This window comes from Phyllostomus discolor, chromosome 12 (assembly GCF_004126475.2).
Source record: "Phyllostomus discolor isolate MPI-MPIP mPhyDis1 chromosome 12, mPhyDis1.pri.v3, whole genome shotgun sequence".
Lineage (NCBI taxonomy): Eukaryota > Metazoa > Chordata > Mammalia > Chiroptera > Phyllostomidae > Phyllostomus > Phyllostomus discolor.
The window spans coordinates 17,138,735-17,149,036 of record NC_040914.2 but is presented as its reverse complement, the minus strand read 5'-3'; the positions used below and the strand labels follow the sequence as shown (position 1 = coordinate 17,149,036).

The following is a 10,302-nucleotide window of genomic DNA, read 5'->3' as shown; positions in this document are numbered from 1 at the left end:
TCACCCTTGACTTCTGTCCTTCTCTCACTTCCTGTACCCAGTCCCACCTCCTGGCTACCTCTCTGGTTGGAGCCAGCATCACCTGAACCACTGTAGTGGTCTCCTCACTGGGCACCCCGCTTCCAACCTGGTTCCCTAAAGTCAGGGCCCCAGAGGAATCTTATTAAAATCAGAATCAAATAGAGTCCTTCCCCAGTGCAGGGTCCTCCCGTGGCTCTTGTGTCAGGTAAAGGCCGAAGTCCTCACAGTGACCCGGAGCCCCTGCACCATCTGGCTCCACATCCTGTCCACCCCTGACTCCCCCCATCCCCACTGGCCTCCTCCATGTTCCTGGAAAACAACAGGCAAAGTCCTGCCCCTGGTTGCACTTGCTTCCTAACCGGCTTCACCTCTCTACTCAATGTCACCTCCTTGCAAGGCCTCCCATAGCCACCTTATATTATTTTTTTAAGATTTATTTTATTTATTTTTAGACAGGGGGAGGGAGGGAGAAAGGGAGAGAAACATCAATGTGTGGTTGCCTCTCATGTGCCCCGTACTGGGGACCTGGCCTGCAACCCAGGCAGGCATGAGCCCTGACTGGGAATCGAACCTGGCGACCCTTTGGTTCACAGAACACCTCAGTTCACTGAGTCACACCAGCCAGGGCCAGAGCCACCTTATTTTAAAATTACGCATACGCACACCATAGTCCCCAACCCCCTTTCCTTCCATTTTTTTTTATCACAGTTACCACCTTCTCACTTACGTGCCTTAATTATTTTGTTAATTGTCTGATCCTCCCAAGTATTAAGAAGTGAGCTCCATGAAGGCTAGATTTGTGTCTTTTGTATTCACTGCACCTGGAACTATGTTGGCGCTCAGTAAGTGTTTGTTGAATACCTGAAGCACCTTTTGTTGAATGACCTTGAGGATTCTTGCAGGATAGTAAACTACAAATTTCTTAGCCCAGCTCACCCAGCCCGTGTTCTAGATTCACTCCTGCCTCCACGCAGTGGCTCGAAGTCATGACCTCACCAGGATCACCCTCCCTACCCAAGACGCTCTCGCTCAGATCTCCCTCCCCGTGCCTCGCATGTAAAGGTGTGGACAGGGAGGGCCCCCAGGAAAGGTGGGAAGACGTATGCGTTGCCATAGTTACGGCGCCCGCCTGGGGCGGAATATCCCCAGTGTGCCCCGCCCCTACGGGTAATCAGTGGTTAGCAAATCCCAAGCAGTCCCGTGCACGGTCCGGCATAAGGGGGCGACAGCTCGATTTTCTTACGGCAACCCCCCCCCCCAACCCCGCATCGCGCCAAGCAGTTGTCATGAAGCGAAGCGCATCCCTCCAGCGCCGCCTCCCTCCCCTTTCTCCAAGAGGGAAAGACACAGGCAGAGTAATCTCGCGGGTGGGCTGAAAGGCTGTCGGAAACGCGGGGATGCCGCATGGTCCCAACGCTCTCAACCATCACCTCTCCCGCCTCCTCCAAGGATTGCCACGCCTGCGCGGGGAAGTAGAAGGGTACCACGGCTCGAGGCGAGGGGCGCGCATGCGTGAGACAGGGTTTTGCGCGTGCGCCGCTATGGCATCTGGGGGCTGCGGCCCGCTGGCGGAGGCCGGGGGAAGGCATGAAACCCAGGCGGTAAGGGCGTTGGGGACCGACTGGCCCTAGGTGCGCCTGCGCCATGGCTCTCCCGGCCGCGGGAGGCGGGGTCCAGAGGTGGGGGGACCGAGAGAGGCGGGGGAGAGGGAAGAGGCCGCAGAAGCCCGAGCCTTGACCGACGGGCAGGCGGGGGCTGCGGCGGCGCCGGTGAGTGACCCGCGGCCCGACTCGGTCCCACCCCCCGCGACCCTCACTCTTCCAGGAGTCCCCCCGGGCCTCCGTGTCCTCTCCTAACCCCAGACCCCCATTTCCCCCAGAGCTCCCCTGAATTTCTGGCAATCCCCAGAGCCCCTGCAATCCCTGCAGACCCTAATTCCTAATATTTCACTGTCCCAGCTCCACTGCCTGGGAGTCCCCAACTCACCTTTATGCCCGTACATCCCCTCTGAGGACCCCGTCTCGTAGCGGTATTACAGACGTCCCATTGGCCCGGAACCCCCGGAGCGCTCCTCGGCTCCACGGCTCCCCCGCCTTGCTGCATCTCCCCTTCTGCATCTCTTGCCCCATCACCCCCACGCGTCTTCGACCTGCGAGAAACCCCCATTCGCCTTCCATTTCCCCTGTGCCCCCATTCTCCTCTAATTCCTGCAGACACCCCCTCTTCCGCTTTTTCTCCTTTCCCTGCACCCCTTCAGACCCTCCCCCAATTTCCATGTACTCCTCGGCTCGGCACTCTGCGCCGCACGGGCACGAGAGGATCACTCAACGATGTCAGTCATTATTAGGCACTTTGACTGTCCCCCACGGCCCGTCGCCCCCCATCCGCCCGGGGACTTAAGAGCCAGTGTCGCAGCGGCCGGGGTGGGGCTGGCGGCGCAGGACGCGGAGCCCCCTCCAGCACAGTGTGCCCTGTGCCCGCAGCGCCGGCGCCCCCCATGCCCCAGGCAGCCGGACGGCGGCGTCGGGGGGCGCCATGGCCTCGGCGGCGGCGGCGGGCGAAGCGGAAGAGACCACCCGGCTGCGCAAGCCGCGCTTCTCCTTCGAAGAGAACCAGATCCTGATCCGGGAGGTGCGCGCCCACTACCCGCAGCTCTACGGCGCGCAGAGCCGTCGGGTGAGTGTGGCGGAGCGGCGGCGTGTGTGGGACGGCATCGCGGCCAAGATCAACGGCATCACCAGCTGGAAGCGCACTGGCCAGGAGGTGCAGAAGCGCTGGAACGACTTCAAGCGCCGCACCAAGGAGAAGCTGGCCCGCGTGCCGCACTCCACGCAGGGTGCTGGGCCTGCCGCCGAAGACGCCTTCTCCGCTGAGGAGGAAACCATTTTTGCCATCCTCGGGCCGGGGGTGGCGGGGCCAGGGGCTGGTGCAGGGGCCGAGCAGCCCCCCGCGGCCGCCTCCTCACAGCCACCGGCCCCAAGCGCTTGCACCCAACGCTATGTGCTGTCCGAGGACCGCAGGGAAGACCGACGGGCAGGTGAGTTCCTTCACCACCAACTTAGCAAGAGCAAACAGTCAGAAGGTCTGCTGTGTGTCTGGGACTGGTCCGAGCCTTTTGGGTGGCTCATCAAATTCTCACCACGACCCTGTGAGGTGGATGCTGTTATCCCAATTTTAAGCATGGGGAAACTGAGGCTCAGAACGGTGGGATGACTAGCCTCGGGTCTCACAGCTAGTGCCTACCAGAGTCAGGAACAGAGTCCAGACCCAGGAGGCCTGGCCCCACAGTCCACCCCTGGCGGGGTGGGACGGGGGTCATCGGTTCTGGCCACATTCACTAAACACCTTGTAGGGCAGTGACTCTGGAGGCAGCCTGGCCCCAGGTACAACTTTGCCTCTCAGCTGTGTCATTTTGGCCAAGTTACTGCAACTTGGTTTCTGCATCTGTCAAATGGGGATGAAAAGCAGTCCCCATGCAAAGGTTGCTATGAAGATGAAATGAATTAATATGCACAAATTGCTTAGTATACGGACTCCTGAACACGCACTGTTAGATCTGGATATGACTGCCAGTGCTGTGAGGTAGGCACTGTTCACCATTCCACAAACCGAAGTCTCACAGAGGTTTGGTAACGTTCCTGAGGTCCTGGCCGGAGTAGAGGCTGTGTAGGGAGCTGAGTATAAGACTTCCCACTTAGCCTTGACTCTGGATTATTATTCCTTCTGCAGCTATTCCCCAGGCACCTGCCCTGTGCTGGGCGGTGTTGGGGACACACTGAAGGTCAGACTTTGGACTTTATCTTGAGGGCATTGGGGAGTCATGAGAGTGTGTTAAGCAAGAGAGAGAAATACAATCAGCTGGGCCCTTGTTCTTAGTGTGAATCAGACCTCAGTGTTTCTGTCTGTGACTGAGACGCCACAGCCCTGCCCTCCGGGGGCTCCCACTCCAGTGGGAAAGGCAGATGCATACATGGACGGTGATGACTCAGAGCCGGCAGCTGACCCGACCCGGGAGGTCAAGAAGGGCTTTCTGGAGGAGGAGAGATCAGAGCTCAGACACAGAGGAAGGATGAAGAGCTGGGAAAGTGCTCCTGATAGAAGGACTAGCATGTGCAGTGGCTTGGAAGCAAGAAAGTTTGATCGGTTGAGAAAACTGAAATTTATTGGCTGAGGAGACAAGAGGAGGAGAAGGAGTGGAAAGCCTAAAGAAAAGAAACGTTTGGAGATGAGGTTTGAGACCAGGCCCTGCAGGGCCTGTAGGCTGAGGTGAGGAGTGTGGCTGTCAGTCATATGTAAGTGCTGAGGGGAGACACTGAAGGGTTTTCAGAAAGGGAGGGACATGATCAAACAAAACAATTCTGGATCATGTGACTCAGAGAGGTTCATTCACCCGCCCAACGTCACACAGCAAGTAAGTAGTAGAGTTGAAATGGGAATACAGCCCTGGCAGGATGCTCAGTTGGTTAGAGTGTCATCCTGATAAGCTAAGGTTGTGGGTTCAATCCCCAGTCAGGACAGATGTAAGAATCAACCAATGAATGCACACATAAGTGGAACAACAAATCAGTGTCTCTCTCTCAAAGAAAGAAAAGAAAAGAACCAAACTGGAGCACAGGTTGTGTCCAACTCACAGTCCATTCGCTTAACTGTTGGGCTGGGTTGCCAGGCAATAACAACAATTAATATGGACTGAAAGTTAATGAGCATGCCAGAACAAGGTCACACATAGTTTGTAAGTGGATGTCAGACTTTGGACTTTATCTTGAGGGCATTTGGAGGTCATGAAAGTGTCTAAGCAGGAGAGAGACATGGTCACTTAGAACAGTTTTCTCAGAGTGACTCAGACCTCAGCCTTTCTGTGACAGGGCCCCGTGGAACTGGAGCGTACACGGAAGACTCACTTTTTCACACCCTGTATTTTTTCATTCACCCCACAGAGAGTGACCGAGCCCCTCCGAGAAGGCAGGCAGTGTTGTAGACGCTGGGAATGCAGTGCAGAAAGACCATTTTCCTTCTCCTATGAAGCTGACATTCTGATTACAGGAGACAGACCAGAAACAAGGAACCCAAAGCAGATCATGTGCAGGAAGCAATAAGAACTAAGAAGACAAAGGAAGCGTTAAGAGTATGTTCAGTGGTGGAAGGAGGGCTGCTCCAGGCAGAGTGTAGTAGCGGCTGCCTCTCTGTGGAGCTGAGATTTGAGCAGAGGCCTGAATAAAGGGATTGAGCCAAGTGGATGGACATTGGAGGAAAGAGCACTCCCTCCAGCTAGAGGGAGCAGCAGGTGCAAAGGCCCTGAGGCAGGAATGTGCTTCAAGCATCCTTGATGAGAATATCACACAGGATACCCACTGTGGAAAACTCATAAAAGAGGGCTGAGCAGCTGGGGGCAGCCTGAGGTCTGCTTGTTGACATTGGAGGGACCGGTTCTCTCTGAAAGAACAATGACAGTAATGACACAGGGTTTACTGTGTGTCAGGCACAAAGGCCGGTGACGAGTTGACTCAGTGACTGGCTCCCAGTAATGGCCCTCAGGAAGGTGGTCTGTCATAGGGTCCCTTGGTCCCAGGCACTCCACGCATCCCAAGGCTCAAAGTTTACAAATAAATGTGATTGTAACGTGTGATGACCCTTCCATGACCCCGTGAGCCCTGTGGACGTGGAGAGCGGGCCCCTTTCTGTTCCTTTTACTCAGTAGACAGAGAAGCCACAGTTTCAAGTGACAGCAGTTCCCAGGCCCCTTATGAGTGAGACTCGCCGCCCTCTGGCCCACAGCCCCTGCCCAGGGCGTGGTTAAAAGTGTGGGCTCAGGAGCCTGGGTTCGAGTTCCTCTTCGGCCACTCGCCAGCTCTGTGACACCTCTCTGGGCCTCAGTCACCTTCTCTGTAAGGAGGGGGGATAGTGACAGCAGTCTACTTCAGAGGGTGTATAAGAGGACTCTGGGAAGTAACACAGGAGCGCTCAGTGGCTTTGCCCAGGGCCTGGCCAGGAAAGTGTGGGACAACTGTCAGCTGTGGTCATCGTCTGCCTCCCGGCCTCCCCTCCCTCTCCTGCCTGCATGGCCCAGAGAGCCCGGACCCCCAGCACTCAGGGCTGCAGGGGGCTGGCTAGTGTTGACAGAGAAGAGCGGGGGCTCTGCTGTGACCTAGGACCAGGAAGGAGGCTTCCCTGAGGGAGGAATGCTGGAGCTGGCCAAGGGGTGGTGCAGGGAGTGGGGGTGATGCGGGGGGAGGGGGGCAGGCTGTGCACTGGCTCCGAGGCAAGGAGTCACCCTGAGGAGATGCTAGACTGTCCTCTGTGGGTGCTAGGGAGCTTTGGGAGGGTTGCTGCCAGGGCCTGGGGCCTGCTGGCCCCATCCGTGCTGACTCCCTGGGAGCCACGGTTCTCCCACTAAAACCAAAAATTCTGTGCTGGACATTGTTCAAAGTGCTGGGCAAAGAGCAGTGAATAGACCGAAGCCCGGCATGACGGCGCTGACATCAAGAGTGGACAGATAACATACACAGAGTGGTCCCATGCCAGGTGAAGATCAGTGCGATAGATTGGGGGGGCCCTGGCCAGGGGGCTCAGTTGACTGGAGCGTCATCCCATGCACCAGAAGGCTGCAGGTTCGAGTCCTGGTCAGGGCGCATATGGGAGGCAACCATTTCATGTTTCTCTCTCACATGGATGTCTCCCCTCCTCTCTCTCTAAAAAAATCAATAAAAACATATCCTTGGGTGAGGATTTTAAAAAAGATCAGGTAGGGTAAAGGACAGGGGTGGAAGCTACTTAAGACAGGGGCTGAAGGAAGGCCCTCACAGGGAGGCCATCTTTGAGCAGAGGCCTGAGGAGGTGAGGCCAAAAGACAGCAGGCAGGTGTCGGCAAAGACCTTGCCAGGCCAAGCGAGTGGCGAATGCAAAGGCCCTGAGGCAGGAGCACCTCAGTGTGGTTGAGGGCCAGTAAGACGACCATGATGGTGGAGCCAAGTGAATAAGATAAAGGGAGAGAGCAGGGAGGGAGATGGGGTCTGGGAGGCAGTGGGCGCAGATCGTGCAGAACCTTGGGGGTCTCTGAGGACTTTGCTCTTGCTGAGTGAGTTGCCAGCCAGAGGAAGGCTGAGCCAAGAGAGACAAAAGCTGACTTGAACTGGTGAACGCCTTCACTAAGCTAGAATTCCCATACCATGCAGCCTGCCCATTTCATGTCTCCAATTCAGTGGCTTTTAGTGTGTTCACAGCCTGCAACCACCACGATGATCAATTTCAGATCATTTTCATCACTCCAAGAAGAAAGCCCACACCTCTTCGCCCTCACCCCCTCGCCTTACTCCCGCCCCGCCATCTCCACCCAGCCCTAGGCAATCACTAATCTACTTTCCGCCTTTGTAGATTTGCCTAGTTTGGACTTGTCACATAAATGGATCATGTGACACGGAGTCCTCTGTGACCGGCTTCTTTCCTGTAGCGTGACTGGCATGTATTTTAGCTGGACCCTTGAGGCTCTCATGGGAAACAAACTGGAAGGGACAGGGCTGGAAGCAGGAAGCCCAGTGGGAGGCGGCTGCCTCAGTCCGGGTGGGAGATGACAGTTGGACCAGGGTGGGGGGCCGTGGAAGCGGACAGAAGCGGCTGGACGTTAGATTCGTTTGAAGGCAGAGCCCATGGTGTTTGGACATGGATGGGGTCCTGGGAGAGGAAAATAGTGAAACTTTTCGGCCATCGCAGTTGGAAGGACTGAGCTGCCGTCCGCCGCAATGGGGCGGCGGCGGGGGCAGTCAGGTCTAGGGAGGACCCGGAACTCAGCTGCGGGCACGTGAGCGTGAGGCCTTGTTAGAGGAACACAGCTGGAGGGAGAGGCTCAGGCTGGGCCTGGAAGTCTGTGCGCCTCTGCAGGCAGATGGACAGTGTTCAAGTTCATGAGCACGAGTGAGGTCCCGGGCAAGAGGAGAGCAAGGATGCCCAGCAAGCCTGGGGCTGAAGGGGTACAGACCAGAGCTGAGGCTGCAATCCTGTCGTCCTGGCAGGAGACAGCCCCTGCTGCAGCCTCCAGAAGTGCCCCCTGCTGCTCCAGCCACCACATCTCTCTCCCCGGCCTTCTCTACCTCCCCAGGACCCGGCAAGGAGGCCTGAGAGGTATGGGTGGGGCGGAGTATCCAGATGCTTCAGAGCCTTCTAGAATGTTGGCTCTGCCTGGCTCAGCTGGGCACCTCCAGGACCCTGTTCCCACTAAGGCTGGCATAGGCCGCCTGGTTCCTGTTAAATGTATTGACTCTCTTCTCTGGCTACAAGAGCTTCTGTTGTAAGACATGATCAAACTTAAGCTTTAAAAACGTGGCTCGGGCCAAGGTGGGTGGGAGGTAGAAAGGGGAAATCCAGACAGCATTGCAGGGTCCCGCAGGCCTTACCTACATCTCTCTCTCCACAGATACACCAGCCCACAGCAAGGGGGGCTCCAGCAGCCCAGAGCCCTGGGCCCGGCCCTCCTGCAATCCCCAGGAAGGGGGCTGCCCCCCGTCCAAGGAGCGTGAGTCCTCGCCCCCTCCAGCCCTGCAGACCGTCCAGCTGCCCCGTCTGGCTCTGTCTCCACCACCCCCGGCCCCTCCACCTCCACCACCCCCACCACCGCAGCAGGTCCAAGCTGCACCTTCGCCCCCCAGCCCTCTGCCCCCTCCACCTCCTCTGCCTGTGCTCTCCGGCCCGGACCCCTCCCTGGACTTCCTTCGGGCACAGCAGGAGACTGCCAACGCCATCAGGGAGCTGGCTGGCACCCTGCGGCAGGGACTGACCAAACTGAGTGAGGCCCTGAGCGCCCTGCTGCCCCTCCTGCCTGGAACCCCAGTGGACCCACTGCCCCCACCTCTGCCCCCACCCCCACCCCCTAGGCCTGTCCTGCCCCCACCCACCCCCAAGGTGGAGATCACCCCAGAGCCCGTGTCTGTGGTGGCTGCTGTCATGGACCGGGCTGTGGTGGCAGCCAGGGGGGTGATCATCGCCCCTAGAAGTGAGGAAGGGGCCCCCCGGCCCCCCACAGCCCCACTTCCTTCCCATGACTCCCCCCCACACAAGAGAAGGAAAGGTTTCCCCACACGGAAGAGGCGGGGGCGATGGAAATCTCCGTGAAAGCTGCCACTGGGTTCGAGCTTGTCTCCGCTCTTTCTGCCTGCACCTCCGCGCCCAGCTTTGCCCAGCAGAGGAGGGCCGTGCACCTTCCCTGCGCCAGCTGCACCCTGGCTCCCGGCTGCGGGGACGCGAGCACCCCACTCCCTGTACTAGTTAGTGCCTGATTCGAGGGGGGCCTTGCTGATGGGCCCTCCAACCCTTTCTCCAGTACAGCGCTGTCTGCCTGGCTGCTTCACTTGACCCTGACTTCTAAGCCATCAATCTGATGTTATTTATTACTGCCCTTGGCAGGCTGCAGAGGGAACCTCGAGGGTCTGCACACACCCCTTTCCCTAACCACTCCTGGTCTAGACTTGAAGAGAGTTGAGCTGTGTTGAGGCCTCCCCACACCCCTGATCCAGACTTCGGAGGGAGTGGGGGTTGCGAGACAAATCAGAATGTGGGCAACAATGAGGGAGAGGGGGCGAGTTCTCGCTGGGGAGGCACAGGTGGGGCCTTCTGCCTCCCACTGCAGTCTGACCTCCAGAGCTCAGCGCCCTCCTTTCTTCTCAGTGGTGACAAGATAATCAATAAACTTATTTTTAATACAATTACTCGAGGCTCTGGCTGAGACAGGCCTGGGATTCAAGCACCTATACCTGCCCTGCCCCCTGTGGGCAGATGATACCCCCTTGAAGGTGAAGGGGGCAGGAGCTTTTTTTATTTTTATTTTTTAAGCCATCAGGACCCCGTGTTCAAATCTCATTCCTATGTAGTCACCCTTCAGGTACCACCAGATTGCCACCTCCTCCAGGAGGACATGCCGCATTCTCTCCCGGGGCTTGGCTGAGTCTGTGTCTTAGGTTCTCTCTCTGTGTCCTCTGGTTCTTTTTTGTAGTGTCCCCAAATGAACATGCCTTTTATTTTAAGCCACGTTTCCTCCATAGCTCATTAAGGCAGGGGCTGGTTTTCTTACTCCCAAACCTGCCACAGAGCCTGGAGCAAAGGTGGGAACAGCCACCACCTGGCCTCAGTCAAACCTGGCCCGACCCCTGGTATTGCCCCAGCCACGTGTGTATCCACAGGACTCTGTTTTCCTCATCTGTAAAACAGGCATCTTTTTGATTTAGGAGTCTGTACTGCCTAAACTACATTCTATTTACCTCACAGGCCTCAGCTCAGGTATTCCCTCCTTGGGAA

At 57.3% G+C, this 10,302-nt stretch overlaps 1 protein-coding gene across 4 annotated transcripts; it reads left to right on the top strand.

The window, feature by feature from the left end:
• Window positions 1-1,243: 1,243 nt before the first annotated feature.
• On the top strand, window positions 1,244-9,716 carry LOC114511327 (Myb related transcription factor, partner of profilin). 4 transcript variants are annotated; one of them, XM_036013075.1, is made up of 3 exons: window positions 1,244-1,622; window positions 2,505-3,058; window positions 8,429-9,716. In XM_036013075.1, the coding sequence occupies exons 1-3, from the start codon at window positions 1,609-1,611 to the stop codon at window positions 9,121-9,123; spliced, it is 1,263 nt and encodes a 420-aa protein (XP_035868968.1). In that variant the 5' UTR covers window positions 1,244-1,608; the 3' UTR covers window positions 9,124-9,716. The 4 variants fall into 4 exon arrangements, with proteins under 4 accessions (XP_035868968.1, XP_028385832.1, XP_035868970.1 ...); XM_028530031.2 differs by having other exon boundaries at window positions 1,244-1,630; window positions 1,980-3,058; XM_036013077.1 differs by lacking the exon at window positions 1,244-1,622 and adding an exon at window positions 1,651-1,790.
• The last annotated feature ends 586 nt before the right edge of the window (window positions 9,717-10,302 follow it).